This window comes from Zeus faber (assembly GCF_960531495.2).
Source record: "Zeus faber genome assembly, chromosome: 8".
Taxonomy (NCBI): domain Eukaryota; kingdom Metazoa; phylum Chordata; class Actinopteri; order Zeiformes; family Zeidae; genus Zeus; species Zeus faber.
Window position 1 is genome coordinate 15,010,818 of NC_137195.1, and position 25,000 is coordinate 15,035,817.

General features: G+C 40.6%; 2 protein-coding genes across 2 annotated transcripts in view; both read left to right on the plus strand.

Annotated features, from left to right (window-relative positions):
• Positions 1–17,697, plus strand: part of LOC307233438 (uncharacterized protein) — a 26,488-nt gene extending 8,791 nt beyond the window's left edge. The window contains exons 9-14 of the mRNA XM_080004771.1: positions 13,607–13,808; positions 13,895–14,266; positions 15,215–15,469; positions 16,611–16,717; positions 16,895–16,944; positions 17,164–17,697. Of these exons, the coding sequence (XP_079860897.1) occupies positions 13,607–13,808; positions 13,895–14,266; positions 15,215–15,469; positions 16,611–16,717; positions 16,895–16,944; positions 17,164–17,194 (1,017 nt within the window). The 3' untranslated portion in view covers positions 17,195–17,697. The remainder of the gene's footprint in view (positions 1–13,606; positions 13,809–13,894; positions 14,267–15,214; positions 15,470–16,610; positions 16,718–16,894; positions 16,945–17,163) is intronic.
• Positions 17,698–19,286: 1,589 nt separating this feature from the next.
• cldc1 (C-type lectin domain containing 1) lies at positions 19,287–23,443 on the plus strand. Its single transcript, XM_080005638.1, has 6 exons — positions 19,287–19,616; positions 20,377–20,487; positions 21,516–21,647; positions 21,749–21,900; positions 22,031–22,152; positions 22,467–23,443. Exons 1-6 carry the CDS (start codon positions 19,520–19,522, stop codon positions 22,627–22,629), a joined length of 777 nt encoding a protein of 258 aa, XP_079861764.1. The 5' UTR covers positions 19,287–19,519; the 3' UTR covers positions 22,630–23,443.
• Positions 23,444–25,000: the final 1,557 nt, after the last annotated feature.

The following is a 25,000-nucleotide window of genomic DNA, read 5'->3' on the forward strand; positions in this document are numbered from 1 at the left end:
ACAGACGCACATACACACACCTACGCGCACACCCCCCTCCACACACACACACACACACACACACACACACACACACACACACACACACACACACACACACACACACACACACACATATGCACGCACACACACAAACACACACACACACTGACACCAGTCATCGCTCAAAGAGAAACAAGGTATTTTCATCTGAATTTGTTGCTCCAGCTCGTGTTTCCAGCGTGGATGTAATTTTTACTCAACTTATCGTCTTTTAAAAGCGCCAGGTTCCACTCGACTGCAACTGCAGGAGGTCAAACTTGAAACAAATCCTTCCGCTTGTTGACTTGTTTGGCAGATTCACTGTTAAAAAAACAACCTGTTAAAAATAACAAAAAAAAGCTCTGGCACGGGGTGTGCAGCATAGAAGTCTACAGGTGTATTCAAACTTTTGCCTTAAATAAACCGGTGTAGACGGCACATGACATCACTCTTTTCCTCTCAGGGGCTGTGGAGCAGAACTTGTTGTTCCTTCAGTGAAATGTTACCCAGACGAACCTCCTTCCAGTGGGTCGATATGATGCTTCATACATTACAAAGATGTATTAAACCAAGAAAATACACGGTTTTCAATCAATACATGGTCATTTACCTTAAACCACTGATATCCACTGATGATAGATAGATAGATAGATAGATAGATAGATAGAAAATATACAATAAACCTAATGATAAACATCAGATATAACCTAAGGTAACAGAAAAAAATGAGAAAGCGAAAAATGAAATATGCATATGATCATATCCAATAAGTTATGATATAACCAGTGAAGCAGAACGATGAATGTAGAATAAACCTGAACACATGTTGGCATTAAGCCTCGACACCAAAACGTAGAAACGCCGGCTGTGTTAAATTCACATTATGGTGGTTGTGCAAATGTGTCGGGATTTTTTGTTTGTTTGTTTGTCCGTCTTAATGACTGACATTATTACTATAATTATGTCATTTATGTCGTAATTGGCTGAGTATGACTGATGACAATGAAACCATAGAACAGAAACAGAAATACGCCTTTGCTTTCTGTGTTCATCAACTCTTACCCAACTCTTCTCAAAGTGCCTTGTATAAAGTTCGAGCGATGGAACAAGGGGTGTTTTCACAACTGATGATTGTCAGAATGTCACCCGTGATTCTTAAGTCGTTGTTTTTTTTCGGTTGACATTTTGCCGGTTTTTTTTTTTCGACAGCATCACAGCGGCCGTGCAGTTCGAACCCGGCGCCTCCCCAAATTAGAAGGAACACAGCGCCGCGCAAGCCGCCCTCGGGTGAAACGCGTTCCTTTTATTGGGGATTAAATGCATTAAACACGTCGGAAAGAAGAGAGAGAGCGAGCGCGCGCAGAGGGAAACCCTGCGCTGGGGGGAAACACACGGGGCCCGTCGGAGGAAGCGTGAGATGGATCCAAAAGGAGTGACTCATGTCTCGTTCCTCCTCTCTTCCCCTCTCGGTGACAACAGATCGTCTCTGGGCCTCTGACTAATAAGGGAGTCCTCGCCGCAAGGAGCTTTCCATCTCCACAGCGGCTCCGAAAAATACATAGATCGTCTGCCCACAGTGCTGGCGTCATTTCTTTGGGCTTATTGACAATTTTCAATGCGGCATATAGTATTCTACAAGTGTCTGGAACTCTTTCGGAGGGATGGAACTCCGATCCTCCAAATAGGTATTCCCTCATTTGCTGTTTGGATGATGGCGGCGGGGAGCGCTGCCCAACACGTCGGTCCAAAACCTCCCGCACGTTCAATGGGGTTGAGATCCGGTGACTTTCCCGCACCATTTACTGATGTCTTCCCATCGATCTAAATGCAGATGTTCCTAATGGAACACCAGCCAGTTGAGCAGTCTTTGTGCCATCCGTGACCCAGTAGTGAACCCTCCTTCAAAGTCACTTAGATCTTTTCTCTTTTTTTTCCAATCTTTGCTTGATCTTGATCCTAAATCAAGGTCAACTGGGCCTGCTGAGTATTTTGATCCATGCCACAGAGCATGATATCAGAACTTTATTAGGGACACTGTGCTAATACTGGGTGCGGCCTCTGTTTGCTCTCAAAACAGCCTCAGTTCTTCTTCTGCGTGGATTCCACAAGATGTTGGAAACATTCCTTTGAGATTCCGGTCCATGTTGACATGTTGACATGATTGCATTTGTCAGCTGCACATTCATGCTGCCAATCTCCCGTTCTATCACATCCCAACGGTGTTCTACTGGATTCAGATCCAGTGACAGGGAAGGAAACTGAAGAACATCAGACTCATTGTCATGTTCATGAAGCCGGTTTGAGACGACTTTTGCTTTGTGACGCGGTGCATTATCGTGCTGGAAGCGGCCATGAAGGGATGCACGTGGTCCTCAACAATACTCAAATAGGCGGGGACATTCAAGTGATGATCGAAAAAAAATCCCCCACACCATCACACCACCGCCACCAGCCTGGACTGTTTCCACAAGGCAGGTTGGGTCCATGGATTCATGTTTCTGGCGCTAAATTCTGACCTCTACCATCTGTGTGCCTCAGCAGAAATGGAGATTCATCACACCAGGCTGTGTTTTTCCAGTCTTCCGCTGTCTAGTTTTGGTGCGCCTGTGCCTCAGTTTTCTGTTCTTGGCTGACAGCAGTGGAACCCGACGTGGTCTTCTGCTGTTGTAGCCCATCCGCCTCAATATTTCAAGTGTTGTGCATTCAAGTTCTGAGTTTGTTTTCTGCTCACCACAGTTGTACCGAGTGGTTAACTGAGTAACCGTAGACTCTCTGTCAGCTCGAACCAGTCTGGCTATTCTCCATTGACCTCATCAACAAGGCGTTTCCGTCCTGTCACTGGAAGATTTTTGTTCTTTTTGCACCAATCTGAATAAACTCTAGAGACTGTTGTACGTGAACATCCCAGGAGATCAGCAGTTAGAGAAATACTCAAATCAGCCCGTCTTGCACCAACAATCACGCCACGGTGGAAAACACTGAGATAGCATTTTTTTCCCCCATTCTGATGGTTGATGTGAACATTTACTGAAGCTGCTGACCCGTATCTGCGTTATTTTATGCATTGCACTGCCACACGATTGACTGATTAGATAATTGCATGAATAAATAGGTGTACAGGTATCTTGAATAAAGTGTTCATTGAGTGTATATATGTGCATATATATATATATATATATATATATATATATATATATATATATATATATATATAAAAATGAATAAATAAATAAATAAATATAAAAAAAAATATATATATATATATATATATATATATATAATACAATGTACAATATATTTACAATGTACAATATACAATGCTATAAAGAGCAAATTTATGGGGCTCATAGGCCCATTTTCAGTTCCAGCCCAGAAGGAACAGTCAAACTGCGGACCCTCCATCACGGCAGAGCAAGTGCATGAAAAGAAAGAAAAGAAAGAAAAGAGAGAAACCTCAGAGCGCCAGATGAGACGGGATCGACGTGCTTGCCTGGCCCTTGTTGTGGTCGAAGTCTCTAAACCGACTGAGCGTCTCTGTCGCTGCTGAGAACGACTCTGTACTAACACACCTATATGCCTTTCAATGACCTACCTTCTTCTCACAGCGTGTGATATTCGACACGCCATGCGGCACTCAGCCCCGAAAGAGCAGAGAAGAAATGGGATGATTTTTACTTTGTAGAAATGTCATGAAATTCAATTAAATGAAAAATGGAATGGAAACAAAGCTTAAAAAATTTAAGCTCAAACAATGAGCTACGTGTATTGCCCTCAGGACTTTTGGGACTCTTTGGCTGCAGGCCTCCCTCAGCAGATGTTACGTTTTTCCGCAGTCGTGTTTAATTTAATGTGATTTAAAAAAGAGAGAGAGAGATTCCTGCACTGTGTAGAGTAATTCATACTAAACTCAGAGATGGTGGCAATAGATTATGGTGAAATAAGGATTATTTGTATTTTGCTCTTCATCAAAGTCTTCATCAAATGGCCCCACGAGCCCCCCCAGTCGCGATTATACATACATATATATATATATATATATATATATATATATATATATATATATATATATATGTGTGTGTGTGTGTGTGTGTGTAATTATTCCTGATAGCATATCCTGGAACTGGTCTATAGAACTTTTTGACACTGAAGTTGGACAGAAATAAGAAATGAAGCGTTCTAAACGAGTTCAAACTCACTTTAAAAAACAATTGAAGTTTGATAAAAACATTCACAATTAAAAGAATTGGCGTGAATTAATTTCTCGAGGATCTCGCAGCATCTTGTTCTCGGACACAATAAGATCAATGTGGAAAATGTCCTCATTCCACTTATTTTAAGCCTCCTCAATCAGTTAAAGATTCATCTTTTTTTTTTTTTGTCTCCAAGCTGCCCACGCAACTTGAACCGAATTAAATCACATGATATCGTTGATTATCATATTTCTTCACGCTGCATTACGGACAAGAAAAAAAAAACCCCGATAGTGTTGATTGTGAAGGTCAAAACAGCAAATCTCTTTATGATCTGGGATTCTTGACATTATTTACGACGCCTGGAGAGGTGATTTTGGAGCATGAATCCAAAAGGTGTCGTCTTTTTAGTATGGGTTAGGGTTAGGGTTAGGGTTTAAAGCCCGAAGCCGTACAGCCATTGTCTGCCGCTTGATAAAATGAGCCTGGAAACATTATTTCTTCTCTTTAAATACACCTGAAACACTCCTTTATTCCTCATTGTCGATTTATTAAGGTGATTCAGGGTTAACATTGTATTCATCGCGCTAGGTTTTATGTCCAATTCCAAATGGATTGCAGTGCATATTATACAGCTACATCATCTACACCGTGTAGATTCGTTTTTTTTGATTTGTAAAATGATTATATCGATTATTAGATGATGTATGGATTTAATTTACTGATAAAGACTTTTGTACAAATACATTTCCTTCTTTGGGTTTACAGTAGTTTTAGTCGGAGCTCAGGGTCCGGTTTTACGAGGGTTTTTTTCCATGTCTTTTCTTACGGCTTTCAGAGGCTTATCCATGTTTTTCCATTAGGACCGTTTAGATTTTTCATTTCCATTTATTCCCTGCCTCGAAGAGTCTGGCACACTAATTATGCAGCTAAACCAGTGCAATTAAGTGACATGGGGAAAATCAAAGAGAGCGCGCTAAATTATGTTATTAGCCTTGTTCAATTTGGAGGGGACCAAAAGAGTCCAAATACAGCTTATGAAATTCTGTGATTGATGTTATTATGCAGTATTATATAAAATCTTCTCTCTTTCTTTATCTCCCTCTCTCTTATGACCTTATAAATTTTGTGATTTGTTTTATTACGTACCGTTATATAACACGTTCTCTCTCTCTCTCTCGCTCTCTCTCTCTCTCTCTCTCTCTCTCTCTCTCTGTCTTTCTCTCGCTTTCTCGCTCATATATAGTTTCTTTCTCTGTCTGTTTTGTATAGAGTTTATTGTAGACACATCAAAAGGGAATATAGTCGAACTTTATACAGCATCGGGCAAATAAATGACCAATATAAGTTATTTTATGTAACACTACAATGTTCACTTATATTGTAAGGTGTTTTAATGGGCTTGAGAATGGAGACTCACCCATCTCCTTTATTTACTTTAGATATTAGTTCAGCAGCTCGATGAACACATAATAGGGAGATAATTTAATTCCCACCCTCTGTCTCCTGAGAACCAATCATTTGGTCACATAATTTCGTTTTTGGAGTTGTTTTTTTTTACCTATACTTGTACGCTTCTTTTTAGACCAATCTCTGGAAGAGGAGGTGCAACAACTACTTGAAACGAATATTACTGACGGAGAGATTTCTGATTGTTGTAGAAGGACCTTGAACTGCTCACATCATCAGTTGTAAGTATTGGAATGATCATCATCGTCATTTTTAAACATATAATTAAACATATATATATATATATATATATATATATATATATATATATATATATATATATTTAGAAATTTAAAAAATATATTTACATATAGTACTTGTACTGGCTCAGTTTTACCAAGCTTCTTTTCGCAGTGCAACAGGAAAAAAAAGTACTACAATGAAAAGATGTAGGAGCAAAGCAGAGAGCGGAGAGCAAAGCAAAACACGTCTGCTCCGCGTAAAGGAATATACAATTATGCTGTTTTGTTAACTATGCCTCCTCAAACAGCTTAACAATTTCTAATTACATTCAGTATTTAATGCCATTTTTTGTATCCTCAAAATCAGCTTGAGGAACTAATTCTAAAGTTGGCCTTCAACTTGTAATCCATTATATTATTTATTATTATTACTTATTTTTCACAGGGAGGTAAAAGTAAACACTACATTGTGCAAATAGTAGATCTGTACTACAGTTAAATGTCAAGGTGCTCGGAAACACACACTATATGATTATTAGGTGTCCAGCATGAAGTTGAGGAACCCTTTTTTTTTTTCAGATTATTATTGTTCTTGTCCTCCGTAAAACTGTAAAACCCACGGACACGAAACTTAGATGATAGGTTCGACATGTTCCAAAACTAGGAAACTCAAAAAACGCGTCATCGGCTGAATGGTGGCGCTATAATGACCACTTTTACGTTTTGTCCGATAACTTCTGAACCGCTGGTCGTAGAAAGAAAATTATTGCATCCATGGATTCTTTGTGTCTGCCAAGTCTATTACGCACAGCTCTGCGTGATAGATTGACCGCAATTTTTGAATTTTGTCCAAAACAGTTTTTTCCTAACTCTTCCTACAGGTAAGGTCCAATGTTCATCAAACTTAGACCACATCATGTCTGGATTGCCCCAAATACAATTTATTAAATGGACATTTTCTGAACCCCATACTTTGGCCACAATAATTTTTTAAAGTTTACAGAAAATGACTGGGCAGGGCCTATTTGACATAATCAGCCACAACTCATCAACGCATTGTGCTATGATCATTCGATTTGATAGATATGTGCAGGATATGATTTGGAGGCACTGTGAAAAATGTTGTGTACTTTGGTCAATAGGTGGTGTTTTGGAAATCATATAACTACCAATCGCGATATCTCGTTCGGTTTCAATGGCGATATCTCATAGTGGTTTCTCTGGGAGATGAGCAACCAGGAGACGACAGACCGGGTGAGCTGATGCGGCGGTCAACGTAAACTTGGAAAATCATGCTGCATTTCAGGGATCCCGGAAAACTATAATACGTGCCAAAAAACATGACAAAACTGGAACCCGTGTATTGCTGCCTGCAGCTTTATTTATTATTATTATTATTATATTTTATTATTTTTATTTTCTATTTTTAGCAATGTTACGTTTTTTTATTTTTTTAATGCTGATGATCTGTAGTGAAACACACCATCCGTTTTATTATTATAATTATCATTATTATTATTATTATTATTATTATTATTATAAATAATAATAATAATAATAATAATAATGATAATAATAATAATAATGATAATTATTATTATTAATAATAATATTGTTATTGTTATTATTATTATTATTATTAATAATAATAATAATAATAATAATAATAATAATAATAATAATAATGATAATTATTATTATTAATAATAATATTGTTATTGTTATTATTATTATTATTATTATTATTAATAATAATAATAATAATAATAATAATAATAATAATAATAATAATAATAAAATGGATTCTGGTGTTATTATATATCATTATCAACTTATATAATTCTTGCACTGAGTTACATCAAGTTGCTCATACATCATTACAAGATGCTATAACCTGCAGTGATACTTATCACACCTACTCAAATGATGCTTACCTACTGTAATGATCAATATTTCTGGTGACAAACCATGACACAGCATGAAAAAGGTATAAAAGGAACCTTGTTATTAAAAATCAATAATACATCCAGTATTATGTACACATTTTCACCCTCTCACTGTTACACTTTAAGCCTCACTCCTCCATTTTGTTCTCCGTGCTCCGCCCTGCTCCACCACAGACCATAATCTGTGTTTCTGGGTTAGAGCCGCAGGTGTGATGCCTGTGAGGCTGTTTCAAACTGTCTCCCATTTGTTCCTTTTTTTTTGGTTTTTAAAGACACTGCGCTCTGACTTTCCTCGCAGTGCAGTCTCCAACAACGTTCTGACATAATTTACTAAACAGCACCTGAGGACATTTTCTACAATTTAGAAGGGGGGAGGGGGCTGCAGCTACATACACTAAGATGAAAACAAACCTGACAAAAGTACTCCACCCGGGGGATGTTTGTGTGGGGCGGGGAGGACAATAGTTGTATTTAAAATTTAAATGCATGGGTTTATATTTCATTCTGACGACTACAAAATAAAAGCGGGATACTGGTTTCGCTTTTTTCTCTATTGAATGGTCCATTAAATTCAAGGTTGGGTGAGAATAGGTATATAGGGTCATAACCTCAGTATTAATTTCATTCATAATGAAATTAATTCATAGATGCAGATTTAACTGGATATAAATATCAGCATTTGCGCGCCTGTGTACCCATCAGCCAGTGCGGTAAACATTTCCATGAGAACAGCGAGCTCCACCAACCAGAGACGTCACTGTTACACTTCGGATTATGGGTAGTTTAGTCTCCATGACATTGCGAATAAAACATGTTTTTCTGAAAACAAGGTTGATATCATATGGACTGATTGCTTCTACAGAAGCAAAGAACAATAATTGCATACATCGCGTAATATTTACGCAATTATTTATAAAGGGTTGAAACTACAATTCAGCGCTATTTTGTAATTCATCTTGATGCTATTGCCTCATGGGTAAAGTAGTTATATTATTATAAACCGCCATAGGTATGGGTGAAAAACAACATGCATGTGTTACTTGGAGTTCATTTGGTCAGGGAATATACCTGCGTTGTCAGAATTTACATATGTAATTTGCAAGTACGTGTCCAGAGTTGTCCAAAACGGTTGACCTTATTTTGGTATCTCTTTTAATTACTGAGATACAGGGCTTCAAAGGTGACCTCTGGTCAGGGTCCAAAGGTCAATATCTGAGTTTAGGGTCCACTGATATCTCTAAAACTTACGTATGTGAACCTACGAGATGAGATCTTTCCAAAAATCTCCCCATTCAAATTTATTGGTTTAAATTTCCTTAAGTATAGCACAAAAAAGTCGTACAGTCGTACTCAGGGACAAGATTCAATGGATTCATTTTCGTAACTATGAGCACGAAAAAGCATGAGACTGGGTCGACATATTTTCAGAATAACTGATTTAAAACCAAAAAACATCCTTTCATCTTAAATGTATTCAGTTTTGCTTCAATGTTTTGAGCCGTTCTGAGTTTCACTCTGTTCAGAAGCTTCACATTCGCTCTGCAGAAAACTGAAAATAACTTGCACCGCTTGCATGTTGTAAAATATTCGATGCTATTCCAGTTTGAAGATATTAAAATTTGAACATCTATCAATAAAGATAACAATCAATTAAGTCAATGAGTATCGCCCCGAGAATCCTATCTGGCCTTGGATTTGGAGCTGACTGCACTTGGACTCCTGTGTTTTGTCATTAGGTTCTGCTCAAATTCAGCACGAATAATTTGGAATAACAATGTGCAACAGAGATGGGATTAGCACAGCACCTCGGATTAAGCTTATAAAATTTGCATTCTTGCTTTAAGAATTCTTGCTTTAAGATAAATATAAGATATAAATCGCGGAGGGGAATTCAGGCGTTGCAGCAGCAAAAAAAACTGCACAGTCGAGAAAGAGATGGGAATTAAAACAAGATAAGAAACGACAAATTGATAAATACATTGACGAATAATAAACAAACAACAACAAACACGTACGCGCACTGACTTTCCATGTGCACAGTTGAATAAGGAGCCAATATGGGCAAGTAGCAGTCAATCGGTCAATTGGTCATTGTGATCATTTTGCAAATTGTTATGATGTATTGTGTGGTTTGTTTTTTTTATATAGTTTTACATCTTGATTACGACAAAACATCATACCACGGTTGTATCCATCCATTCAAGTTAAAATGAAATATCAAGTAATTTCACGGTTTGGATTTCAGCATTTTAGGATCATTTACCATGTTATCTATTTAAATAGCTCCCGACTGGTAACATAATTAAATACAATAATATTTGATATAATGCAATTATATAATTTCTGATACAAACAAACAAACAAAAAGCAAATTTTAATTTGAAATATATCTTTTTTCCTCGGACCCCAGTGCCAATCTCCATCTCAAAATGTTAGTCTCATGTCTGAGGATGTTTTGTTGTTTATTGTTCTTCATTTTGGCTTTTGCACCGAATGTACGATTATCTGATCTACAATTTCTATTATAATATTTATAAAAACTAATAATTGTCAAAACACGTCTGCTCAAACAAAACTGGTCTCAGAGTCAAATGGGACCGGGCCCCCATTTTTAAGATCCACAAAAGAATGAGATCTAATCATTGTAATTGTAAGTGTGACAAGAAATCTAAAGAGAGACTCGTAGGCCTACTTTCTCTGTGGGCTCCGTCACGTAAAGAAAAGAGGAAAAGACAAAGAGGAGAGATAAACAAAAAAGGAGAAACGAGAGCTGGTACAGTATCTTCAACCTCAGACTGAGGCTCCGCTGCTGTTGTGGTCTTTGGGTTTTTTCAGCTCGAGCGTGGAGAAATCCGCCTTTCGTGGAAAAGCAGAGGAAGAGAGGGGGAGTGAGACAGAGTGGGGGAGGAGAACAAGAGAGAGGTGAGGATTGGGATGTGAATGTACGTAATCAGAGCCCACCACAACTCTGCATCTCTCGTTCGCTCTCTCTCTCGCTCACCCTCTCCCCCCGCCCTCTTCTCAAAATCTGAGACCACCGCAAACCCCCTTCTTCTCTCTGTTGACGACGTTAAATCTTTAAATCTCTGCAGCGGAAATTTACACGCCTCCAATATTCAGACATGAAATGGAGATGTTCCCCTAATCCAAATTTTATTAAAATTGTATTTTATAGCTTTGTATGAAGTCCTTCTTTATGTTACTCGGTTTGGCTGTGAAACCAACTCTGCGCATCAGTGACACAGACAATGCTACATATTTTTATTATTATTATTATTATTATTATTATTATTATTATTATTATTATTATTATTATTATTATCATCATATGTATTTATCTAAATGGGTAATTAAAAATAAATGTGTATTTAATCCAGTTTTTGTTTTTCAATTATGATATCTTTCAGAAGTTTGACCAAAATGAAGACTTTTATTTTCATCTCATGTCTCATCATCATGGAGACAGCGCTGAGCTCAACAGGTATGATATTTTTGCAAGAAACTATTTTATAATCAGCTTTTCTATTCATATTTTTTATTAATTAAAAAAAAAGTCATAAAATATATGTACGCATATAAACAGAAGTTAACTAAATTGATATAATATAATCTTATATAATATAATACAATGTAATTAAATATAATATATTATTACGTAACATCTTTTTTTTAGCAGACGAAGATTATATTGTATTATATTATATTATATTATATTATATTATATTATATTATATTATATTATATTATGTGTTTTTTCAGTCCCAGCATCTGTGGTGACGGTGTATGGCACGGTGGGAAACGACCTCACTCTCCCTAAATCTAAAGATGGAACAGACGGCAGCAAAACCTATGTGACCTGGTTTTTTGGGACAGAAAGGACCAAAGTGATGACACGCAACACGTTTGGCCGAGAAGTGGCCGGTGGGCACTACTTTAATTAATGTTAAAGAGCGTTCATTCATTCATTCATTCATTCACATCATGACTTATGAATATAAGTGTTGATATGAATTAATGAATTAAAATTGAACCAGGTTATCATCGTAAATAACTTGACAATCAAACCCTTGTCGTGCAGAGATGACTTGGAAAGGAAGATTGTCCTTGTCTGGGAGTGATTACTCTCTGATCATCAAGGAAATAAAACAAGAAGAGTTTGGAGTGTTCACCTGCATTCTGAAGGAACCTCTTGGGACGATTATCACCACCACCGTGTATGAACTATACTCAGGTAGGGTCCCACATTTGCAAAACTCTAATGTGTGCTTGAAAGTAAATGGCATTAGAAACTGAGCTGTTTTAGTAGCTCTTATAATCCAGAAAAATAGTTTTGAAAATGCCTATAAAATATGATAATTATCATTTTTCGATCATCGCTTTTGTAAAGACTTTATTTTGAACATCTTAATCTATTCTCCTATAATGGATTGATAAATCCGATAACAATGATCCTTCTTTGATTTCTTATTTAAAATAGTTGTAACGAGTCCCAAGTACATTCATGTGATTACTGCTGATGTGCTACTCAAGTACAAATGTTTATTATAAGACAACAAATTCATTATCATTATCTAACAGTGGTTTTCCAATGGTCCTGGCCCCTTGTAGGAGCTACCAAAGATCACTGGGGGGGGACGCAAGGCCTTACCTGATCTGAGATTGGGGTGGGTTGGGGATAGCTCAGAAGGTACAGCAGGTCATCTGGTGATTGGAAGGTTGCCGGCTAGTTCCTGGTAGTGTGCTGAAGTGTCCCTGAGCAAGACACCCAACCCCGCAACTGCTCTCAATGAGCGGGTGTGCGCCTTGCACGGCTGCCGCCACCATCCATGTCTGAATGTGTGTGTGTGAATTGGTGAATGCGAGGCACGTATTGTGAAGCGCTTCGAGTAGTCGCAAGACTCGAAAATACATAAATGCAGCCCATCCATGCCGTCCATGTTTTAAAAAATGAGAGTTTATGACTCTGTAACCATCTGATGGGGGATAAGATGGTGGCACGTGCACAACGCGAGGCTCATCGCACTCCAGACACACTACTATTTATTGTTTTCACACTACTATTTATTGTTTTCACACTATTATTTATTGTTTTCACACTACCACTTATTGTTTTTCTATTCATATTTATACATCCAGCTATTCTCATGTGAATCTGTTAATACTGTATGTATTTTTGCATATTCATATCCACTCTGTTAATACTGCTAATACTGCTCTTACTATGTATACATAGTGTGTCCATATCTATTGTAAATACTGTTAATACCGCTCATTATTCTGTTAATACTGCTCATACTATACAGTATATATTTTAGTGCATTCATATTCATTCTGTCACAACTGTTAATTCAGTACATACTGTACATATTTAATATATCTATACCCACTACTGTTAACTCTATATATATTATTCATATACTTTATACTTTAATTCATATACTGTATATTTTATACAAAACGCTGCATGTTACTGCTTCTCTTGCACATCTGGTTCGATGCTAAACTGCATGTTGTTGTCTCAGTACTTGTGCTTTGTGGAATGACAATAAAGTTGAATCTAATTTAATCGGATAGGCCATACCTCACAAACTCCTTCGGGGCCTGCTTTTCTGTTCTTCTGACGGTACTCCACTTAGTTTGGTTCTGCTTCTTTGCCCTTACCCGTTTTCCTTCACGTCCACTTCATTCGTCAGTGCATGTAACACCAGCGCCTCGTCTCTTGGCCGGAAACTCGCTGTCCCTGTCCTGCGTCGTGCAGGCGTCTCAGAGCGGGGCGCGGCCACAGTTTCGCTGGCTCGACCCACGCGGGCGGGATGTGGCCGAGGACTCCCGGCGGCAGGGAGCCACAGGCAAGACTCTGACAGTCGGGGGCGTCACAGGTCTGGACCACGGCCAGTGGACCTGTGTCGTGATGCACGGCGGCAGAGAGACTCGCGCCAAGACAGCTGTGACTGTTGTGGGTGAGTTTCCGTCAATAAAGACGTGCGATGTCACGCGACAGCTGACAGCTGTTCACGACGAATTTGACCTTTTTGTCTCCCCGCAGACCTCTCCCCGGGTCTTTCGCATCCTTACTACACCTCTGTCTCCTCTAACCGACTCCGGATCCCCTGCTCCCTGCCTCCTTCCCTCTCCTGGAACGACCTGGAGGAGGCTGGTTTTCAGGGAGGACACTGGAGCTTCGCCTCCAGCCTGTTCGCCGGAGCTCCACAGAGGCTCTTCTCGCTCTCCCTGGGGGTTCCGCCGACCTGGCAGGCCGACAGCGACAGAGGACTGACCCTGTCGGACCTCGGGAAAAACAACCTGTCCCTGCAGAGGAACCGGGTGGGGGAGGACGACCGGGGGGAGTACACCTGCGCCCTGGAATTCAAAGACGGAGTCACGCTGACGAGGACCGTCCGCGTGGAGGTGCTGCAAAGTAAGACGACTCAGGCGGCAAAGCTCTGCGGCGCAATCCAGATCTATTAATCGAGACGCCGAAAAAGATAGATCGGCTTCCATTTATTCTTCATTAAGGTTGTCCTTCTTGTCTTATTTTCTTTCCTCCGTTTCCTCGCTCTTTTCTAATTGTCATTCAGAACAAGTCAGACACTGTAATCTCTCTGCCTCCTCGCCAGTGCTCTCCTCCCAGTTAAGTTTTTCAACGTGGAACAGAGTCCCCGGCTGCATTTGGCGGCCGCAGGGCTTGTCCGGCTCCATTTATTTTAATGGCCAATAATGAGCTGCAACACTGCCCGTGGAGCATCGCAACACAATAAATCCAAATTGAATTCTTTCTGTTTATCTTACGAAAAACATTCTCTGCTTGGTATTTTTTCATTCATTTCTCCTTTATGCAAGCGGGGGGAAATCGATAAAAGCTAAAATTCTAATTACAAGGTTGGTGTGACGGGGGGTAATTCCCGCGGCAGAGAAAGGGCCGCACTAAAAAGAGTTATGGTTCAGTGGCTTCATAAAAAAGGCATTCTGACTCGAGGACCAGAGCGCTCGCCTCAATCGCTTCCAATACCCACATATGAGTATTGGAATTCTGATTTACTTCGCTTCATAACTCTAAGGGGGAGGTCACAGAACGATAGAAAGACGACTGGTAATCTGGAATGGGTGCACGGGAGTAGGCCTGTTTAAAAAGGCACTATAACCTGTTATCTCCTGTGATTTTAATATGTATTTGTATGTTTTTATTTCCTACGCTTTTATCCCTCTTGTATTTCTATAATGTATTTTATGCCTTGTGTAAAGCACTTTGAGGTGCTGTTGTGTATGAAATGTGCTATACAAGTCAAGTTACCCTGCTTAGTAATTTCTACCATTTTGGATGAACATAGAGGGTAATAAAAATCATCCTTTCTTTATTTGCCTCTAGTCCTCGCCTTGCCGTTTGCGGAAGTCCGGTTCGGCCAACAAGTCAACCTGAGCTGCAGTCTGGGCCATGCTCTGCCCTCTGACCTGGAAGTGAAATGGATCCCACCCCATCAGCCCTCCCCCTGGATCCGCCCGGCATCCCCGGCCCACCACCTCACCATCTTGGAAGCGGGCGCTGGAGATCAAGGGCATTGGAGTTGCGAGCTATGGCGAAACCAAACCAAAGTGGCGTCGGGCAAAACCAAGCTGACGATCGGTGAGCACAGGAAATGAGACGAACAGGAAGTAGAGCGTCGGTGGGACCCTGCGGTCGATTCAGTAGAAATTTAAAAAGACAGGTAGACACAGAAATGTGAAAATGATGTCTTATAAAAATGATATTATTGTTTTTAATTATTATAATATATATTATATATATTATATATTATAATTTATTTACAGGTACTCCAAACTAACAACCTGTTTAACGACTGTTCAGACTTACAACCAGCTCTCTAACCAGTCAGTATTCTGCTCTGCGTACAATACCGTGGCGTCTCAGTGTCGAGCATCTCATCACACATCACCCTTTATATACTATAAATACTATATATACTATATACACTATATACACTATATACACCATATATACTATATACACTATATACACTATATATACACTATAAACACTATATATGATATACACTATATACACACTATATATATTATATACACTATATACACTATATATACTATATAAACTATATACACTATAAATACTATATACACTATGTACACTACATACACTATACACAATATACACTGTTTACACTATATACACTATATATACTATATAGACTGTATACATCTCATCTCATCTCCGTTCTCAGTCTGTCAGTATTCACTACATCAGCATTCGCAATGGTCACGCCCCCTTACCGTGAAATGACACTATATACACTCTATATACCAGCCACGCCCCCTTGCCGTGAAATTACACGGGTCCTCGCTTATCAACCAATTCGCTTAACGACCTAGTCCTAGGAACAGAACTCGGCTGATAAATGAGGAGTACCTGTATTTATTTAATATGCTTTTCTTAGTCATTATTATTTTGTTTTGTCCTGCCTTCTCCAAGATACTACGTGTCCTTTTGGTTCCTGTTTTCTACGACTAATTGTTACTTTTACATCAGCTTTTGAGTTCAATAAGCAAAAAAACTAAAATCAAAAACCTGCCGCTACAAGTATCTAAATAACCAAATGGGGACATATATTATAGGAAATAGGTTCATGGGACATGAGGGCTGATATATTAAATGGTAACACTGTACCATTGAAATAAGACATAATAGTAAATGAGTATATATATTAAAAAAAAAATGTAATCTTATTTTGGCGACTGTCTCTGATTCACAGGGAAAGAACTGCTGAGCGTTTGGCTTCTGGTGACCATTTGCGCGTCCTCCGTTATTTTAATTCTCCTGCTGATCCTGACTGGGATCCTGGTCCAACGACACAAACAGGTACTGGTGAAGCTTTCAATCATTGTATCTATACTATTCCCCCCCTGCTTTTATCCCGCAACACTAGGTGGTCAGTACCCTCATCGTTTATCTCTCTCTTCCTATCTTTCTGTCTCGCTCTCTCTCTCTCTCTCTCTCTCTTTCTCTCTCTCTCTCTCGCTCTCTTTCTGACATTAGTGGAAGATGTTGCGGCGACGCCCCAAGCGTCGATTCTGCCGCTGCACAAAGTGAGTGAGCCTCGCGTCTCAGATCGTGATCAAATAACGCCGCAGAGCTGCGGCGTTATGTATAGTACCCTAAGCACAAAATCTTTTTCATCTCCGGACTCGCCTGCTCCTTTCATTCCTTGAGTTCTGTCTCATGTCTCGCTATTTGTGTCGTTTTTGTTGTTTTTTTATTTTTTTTATTTGATTTATTTATTTATTTATTTTTTTGATATGTTTCAGCCCCAAACCCAGGGGATTCTACAGGACGTAGGATCTTCTGAGCCGCTGGGAGATATTTTCAAGAGGACCTCTCACCCGGGCGAATTCTCAGGCCTAATATAGTGTGTGATGTCTCCGCCGTAGCGACTGATCCGTGTCCCTCAGTCGAGCTTTTCAAGACGACAAACTCAAAGGCGGAAAAAGGGACTCGCGCTGTTGAACCTTACGCTCCTGCATCGTTGTGGGTTTTTTTTTGTTTTTTTGTTTTTTTCATTGCATCAGAACCGCACTCTGCTGATATTTCCCTTTTTAAAACGTATCTTTGTATTGGTGCGGCTGTATCATTGTATTATATGTCACAGGAACTCTATTTTTTGCTGGTTTTGTCAGCTGACGGCTATTTGAGTGGTAGTTTCTACTTCATCACCAGGAGCCGGATATTATGCATTATACAGTACGGTCTGCTTGGAGCCAAATGTATTTATATTTTTAAAACTATACGATGCTTTGTAAAACTTGGTTGAAAGCCTGGAAATTATAAATACTTTACAATGTCTTAATCTATTTTGAATAAAAAATAAATTAATTTAAAAAAAGATGTGTGACACACAACGCACGGCGCTTTCCTGCGTCACACAAAACGTGATCTTATCTGAACGAGAACATACATTCTGAACTTGCATAATTACAACGATTCTTCAGTATCACAGGAATGGCAGTCAACAGATGTTACAAGAGGGGGGATTCAATCATCCTCCCGTTCCCCCGATCCCTAACTCAATTTCGAATAACTTGCGGCGCAAAAAGACCTGTCAGCGGATCTGGATATCAGCAGGTGGACAAGGGCGATGCCGCGTTGGACTCCGGGAGTCTCAAACCATCAAAATCTCAATTCAAGATCAAAATCCGAAACTGTACCTCGCTGTAGGCCACTGGGGCACTGCCATGGGTGAAAATAAGAATAAAATAGAACCATAACAGATTGTTTTCTTTTCCTTTTTTTGTTCATTTAAGATGAAAATGGGAGCTGATGCATTTTTTTTTAATTAAAGCTGAAAAATAAAAACGATAAACTACGGGCGTACGGAAGGGAGACACCCTCAATGGGATACTAGTACATTCCAGTCTCACCAGACACACACTTCAGATTTAGGGGATACTAACGATGGTCTCCAGTTAGCCAAACCTCCCATGTCCAAACCAAATTCTAGTTCGAGTTCAGAGTTCAAAAGATTATTTGTCACAGAGGAAATCCCCCAAAAATTAAAAAAAAATAAAAAAAAATAAAAATGGGAAGAATCACAGGCAGAAATTACACAATTATGACTAATTTTCTTTCTAGGCCGTCCTAAAAAAGCCGTCCTTGTAGTGATTGTTGTGTTTGCTTCTCTTATCTCTTATCTTATTATTTTTCAGGATTAGTTCATGGTTCAGAGGTGGGTGCAGCTAAACAGCTCATGTATGAAAATAACAGTTTCTCAGGGATCAGTCTTATTATTTGTTTGTTGTTTTAACAAATGCCATTTTACATACAACATATTTATTTACAAAATAGGCATCGGTGTTAAAAGGTTCAACCTCTGTCGATAAAGCACAAGAGTGCCGTCTCACCGTTTTGGCTGAGAGGCCTGAAAAGCATGACTCAGCAATAAGCAGCGGCTCGGTTTGGCTCGTGTACTGTTTTGACTGCAACAATATAACACACACACACACACGCACACACAAAACTATGACGCCTTCTCAAATTATTCCAAATCACACACATTTGATCACACACACATACTAACCCTTGTGTACACGCACACACATACGCACACAGTCATATTTCCTTTTCAATTCACACGTTTTAAGGGGAATTTACAGTGTTATGTTGATTTATGTTCCGTTCTATATTTTTTTGCCTAATCATCTTATTTTTGAGGAAACTATCAGCGTATTTTCGAACGCCTCAAAAATTTGCCTCAGATATGTGATTCCAACCAGATACACACACACACACACGCACACACACACACACACACACACACACACACAGAGCGAAACACTGTGCTGTTTCCCCATCACGCTCTTGTGTAACTTCGGGGTTTTTTTTGTGGACTTTTCCGACGTTTTTCCCACTCCCTCACCACCAGAGAATGCTCTGCGTCACCCCACGCTCCTCTCCAGCCTCAGGATTCTCTCCAAACTGGAGAGCAAAGGTGATGCAATACTGGGGGAACGAAACCCAGGGACCGATTTTAGGCAGGCTACGGTAAACTAGTTTGAGATACAGGAAGAAGAGGTGGTACTTGAGGAGCAAAGGACGGATTCCTCAAGAGACGCATAAATAGAGGCTCAAAGAGGAAGGAGGGAAGAGCGGCAGGAGGAAACCGCTGCGATGGAGGACAGAGAGAGGGAGACCTACACCAGTCTGCAGGAGTTCACTGAAGACCCTGCCAACAGGGGGAACACACCCATCTTCAACCTTAACCAGGGTATTGAGTGTGTGTGTGTGTGTGTGTGTGTGTGTGTGTGTGCGTGCGTGCGTGCGTGCGTGCGTGCGTGCGTGCGTGCGTGCGTGCGTGCGTGCGTGCGTGCGTGCGTATTTTATATGTGCGTTGAGTTCATATTGCATAGATATCTCCAGGAACGCTCACTAACTGTATCGTCACCGACGTTCAGCACTCGCAGCAACCATACCGCCGTAAATCCCTGCCCGGAGCCTTGTCATTCATCTCGTGCACAAAGCACACTCTCTATATTCTGTAGATTACGTTTTTTTAAGATTGTTTTATTTTTTATTTTTACGTCACTTGTCTGTCTGATTGTGTACGAAAATGCACCAACTCCGACCAAGTCAAATTCCTGGTACATGAAAATGGGCTTGGCCTCATCCGACACAATCTGATTAATGCGTGAGCCTACGTAACATAGCGATGGGGTTTTTAACGTCATATACATACATGTGTGTATATACAGTATATATATATATATATATGCACGCTGTCTGGTGCATACACATGTGTGTCTGTGTATCAGTGGATAAACAGAGAGAGAGAGAGAGAAAGAGAAAGAGAGAGCATTCACCTGTTCGGTGTTATTGTGTTATCTAATGTGTGTAGAGTGGGCCCATTTCTGGCTCAATGTTTTTGTTACTACGCTATCTTGTCCTATCAATCGTCTCTACTATTACGCTGCGTTGGAGAATGACAATGACACATTGACACGCGAGCGCTGTGTGTTCTGTCTAATCAGGCTCCCTGGGACTGAAGAGAGGCATGGAGTGTTTGAGGAGCCCGATAGCTCTTGCCGTGCTGGTCGGCCTCCTGGCTTCCATTTGTGCCAACATCGCCCTTACCGTTCTCCGTGAGTAAAGTAAACACTGTCTGTCTGACCGCCTGCCTGTCCGTCTGTCGACCGGTATTAGCTTTTAGTCTACTGGACTATTCCCCCTAATTATTTTCTCTTTATTTCTGCAAACTCTGCATTTGGACACCTATAATTGGAAAAAGAATAAAGAGATAGAACACTTTGTGTCGTCCAGTGGGGGTCGTGTAACAGAGAGTCCACAAAAGTCCATAATTGTGAAATATTTCTCCTGTAGGACCCAGAGTCTGTGGCAGCAAAGTCTGATAACGGGCTGTAGGGAGGTGTTCTCATTTAGCACAAACACCACCGGAGGCTGTCCTTGCACAATCTACCCCCCACCACCTCGCAGCGCACACACACGCACACACGCACACACACACACACACACACACACACACACACGCACGCACAGTGTTTGTGTACGATGGAGGACGTGGGGAATTATGCTTCACATTACATGACCCAGAATTGTGATTTATTGAAAAAATATATAAAAAAAAAAAGGCCATCCATGAGTTTGTATCTACAATGCATTGACAGGCTCTTCACGAAGGCATGATGCACATTTGGGATGTTTCAGGAAAGATGAAATGCGGCAATGACAATGACGTGGGGAAAACCGATACACCCCAGATATACAAATTTCATATCAAATTACCCACTGTTTACTTTAACTCCTACTTTTTATAATATGAAAATTAGAAAGCAGCATCTTAGCAGATGGTTAAGGGAATAGCAAACCACCCACAAAAGCAGATGAGACCCATTTTAGAAAATGATTTTGAATTAAATTCATTATGTAGAGTCTTGTCTTTAAACCACTGAGGGGATTAAGTATTAGCTGGTGTATTATGATTCACGTCTGGTTGTGTTCCAGCAGCGGCAGGATCACGCAGGGATGCATTGTTCTGAGAGGCACCATATGTTTAGTGCGGAGGAGAAAGACGCCGCTTAAGGAGAAATACCAAAAGCACTAAATATATACCCTCTGCACGTGTACTGTAGCATCTCTCTCCCTCTCACAGTGTTCAGCAGGCCCACGCCAGGAACCCCCCTGGGCTCTGCAGCGCTGGCCTTGAAGCTGAACTCAGCACAGAGACGCTACGTCCAGCTGTGTGCAGACTACACTGACTTGGGGCAGAACTGTTCCACTAAAGGTACAGAGATACACCGTACTCCGTCCTTAATATTATCTCCCGCCGTTTATGCCGCTGCGCCGACTGGTCCGATTTGTTCCCTTTTACCCGTTTCTCCGCAGTGAAAAAGTGTAGGGAGTGTCCCGAGGGGTGGCTCCATATAGGTGACCAATGCTATTACTTCAGTGGAGACAAGCTGGACTGGCTGAAGAGCAGAGACAGTTGCACAGAAATGGGGAGCCACCTCACCATCCTGCACACCGTGGAGCAGCATGTTAGTACCCCTACGCATTGATATGTGGATGTACGGTTAGAGTGTGCGTGTGTGTGTGTGTGTGTGTGTGTGTGCGTGCGTGCGTGCGTGCGTGTTTGTAAACGTATTTCATTTTATTTCACATTTCTAGGACACTCTGGAAAAAGAAGTGAGAAGGATCGGAGGATTTGATTACCACTTCTGGATAGGCCTGTCTGACATAGAGAAGGAGGGAGAGTGGCGATGGGTGGACAACACAACACTGCAAAACAAGTACAATGTCGTTCTAATGTGATTCAGTGCACAAGGTTATTTATCCTAGGAGATACAATTCTTTGTGAAAAGTGATTAATAGATTATATTAAAATAAGATAACACTTTATCTCTCCTGTGGGGGAGAAATTCAGGAAATACAGTGACATATCTCCTTGTAGAACCTGTGTTATGTAGGCCTACATTACTGCTTACAGCCTTATAGAAAGTTAGTCCTGGTATTTAATTCAAAGATAACTAATTATAGAGTGAAAATACAACATTAACCAACCAAGGGGAGAGGGGTGTTTAAAAAAATGTCCCTTCCATCACAGGTACTGGAACGAGTGGCACTCAGAGCCAAACAACCACCAGTCTGGAGGAGCGGAGGGGGAGGACTGTGCAGTCCTGGACGGGCACTCCAAGACGTGGTTTGATCTTCCCTGCAATCACATCGTTAAACGCATTTGTCAGATGGACGCCATTCAGCTCAGTTGAACAGAATGTCTGGGAAAATAAGCCTGGATTTCTTTTGTGTACATTTTTCATCTTTTTTTTTGGAAATAAATCAAGCTCTTTGGTTCAATCAGGCATGTCTTTGAAGTATGAAAAAAATGGATATAATTTTACATGTATATAATACTGTTTTTTTTATAGATGGCTGCCTTTTGGAGATACGGTTGCACTTTTTTATATTATTCTTATGAAAGATAAGATAAGGTAGGGAGAAACAAATAACAAAAATGACCACACAAGAACTAAATACAGAACAATACAACCAGATACAAGTTTTGAACATAATAGACACCTCATAAATTAAGACTGGTTGCCGTGAGAGTTCAACAGAATAACTCAATTAAAGATATTTTCTCTGGAATTCCAGTCATTTAATCGAGTCAGTATTCAGTATTTAGCAATAAATAATATATAATATTGTGTACACTATATTGTGTATATAAAGTCATTTACAGTGTTTATCCTGCATTATCGACATCTCATGTAGTATGCAATAAGGTAGAAGCGTTCATATATTTAAATGACTGATTAATAACAGTATATGGTTGGCTTAGACATAGACATAGAGTTTTGCACTATTTTCTCCATAGGGTAATACAGTTTGTCATACATAATACAGGGTTATGAACAGTGTCTTTAAGTTGTGCAGCAGGGATGTCAGGTGAACCGGTCTGTTGCATGGATGGATGGCTGCTGGACGCGCCTTTCACATTCTGTCACTGTGATCTTTTTTTATTATTTCAACGCCGATGTTTTTCGGAGGAACATTGTCACCGCCTTCTTCAACTCCTGTAATGAAGACAATAAAAAAAATAAAAGAAAAAATAAAAGAAAAAGCTTCGTAAAATGGTGTTATTTAAAAAAATATACATATTATGTTTGTTTAAAGATCACATTTGACCGGGTGTTTGTGGCCCGTTCTCTGAAGCCACTTTGAACGTGCATTGTGACATGGGCACTGGTTGATGGATGGATGGAGATTTTAGGATCTGACGGACGCTGCGGATCCCAGACACAAATAGAATCAACATCACCGCGAGATGGCCCTGTTGCCTTGATGGTGCGTTCACGTCACACGAGGAAATGGTAACTACGAGCTTCCAAGCTGGAAACGCTCTTCACGCCGGCCTTCAAGTCGTAGATTATCAGCGTCAACCCGTATTTTTCCACTTTGTACGTTTTTTGCGACTCTTTCGTTGATGTTTATTAAGTGGTTGTTTTTGTTTTGTTTTTTGCATGTGGCATCATCGCATACAAAAACGCGCTGTCACAGCCACAAAGTTATAATCAAAAAGAAAAATAAACTAGTGTGCATTCGGTTGTAAACCGGACCACGTATGTTGTACCCCTTTACTTTACTTTCCTATTGCATTACATATTATTAGATACGGAATTGTGGCGCCGCAGCAGCACACGTGAGAACAAATATTTTTCGCCTAGGCGATCACAGTAGTAATGTATTATTTGAATACTCCGGACTGAATACTCCGTCTCAGACTGAATACTCCGCTCGGACTGAATACTCCGCTGTGTGCCTGGATCCTGGACTTCCTCACAGCCCGGCCCCAGGTGGTTAGGGTGGGGAAGCACATGTCCAGCTCCCTCACCCTGAATACAGGATCCCCCCAGGGTTGTGTCCACACACGGACCTGGACCTGGCCACACATGGACTGTGGCCAGGGTCCAGGTCCAACACCATCATCAAACAGACACTCCGGTGAGAAAGGCGAGGCAGCGTCTTTACCACCTCAGGCAGCTGAGGAAATTCCGGGTCTCGGTGAGGATACTCAAGTCCTTCTACTGTGGAGCGGTGGAGAGCATCCTGATGGGAAACATCACTGCCTGGTTTGGGAACTGTACTGCTCAGGACAGGCGGGCCCTGCAGTGGGGGGTGCTGAATGTACCACTGGAACTACCCTCCCCTCCCTGCTGGACTTATACACCAGGAGGTGTAGTAGCAGAGCCCGCAAGTTCATGAAGGATCCTCCACACCCAAACAACGGACTGTTCCAGCTGCTGCGGTCAGGCAAGCGCCTCCGCAGTCACACAGCGAGAACAGAGAGACTGAGTTTTTTCCCGCAAGCCATAAGAACTTTCAATGCTGACCTCACCAGGGGTCCTCACTGAGCAACACACATAAGCTCCACTACCTTCGGTACTGTATGTAGCATACTGTGTCACTGTTCTGGGTTGTTCGGGTCGAACATCCAAAGCAGTGGAGAGTGGGGGAGAGAGGTAAAGAAGAGAGCATAATCAGGGTGGAGTGGGTGGAGAAGAGTGTCCGGAGTGATCTGTGACAGAAGGGTTCCAGCAAGAGTGAAGGCGAAGGTCCACAGGACGGTAGTGGGTGCAG

Coding starts and splice junctions, on each gene's coding strand:
- cldc1 (XM_080005638.1), top strand. CDS start 19,520: ATGGAGGACAGAGAGAGGGAGACCTACACCAGTCTGCAGGAGTTCACT. Junction 19,617..20,376: donor CATCTTCAACCTTAACCAGG/GTATTGAGTGTG, acceptor CTGTCTAATCAG/GCTCCCTGGGACTGAAGAGA. Junction 21,901..22,030: donor TGCACACCGTGGAGCAGCAT/GTTAGTACCCCT, acceptor TCACATTTCTAG/GACACTCTGGAAAAAGAAGT.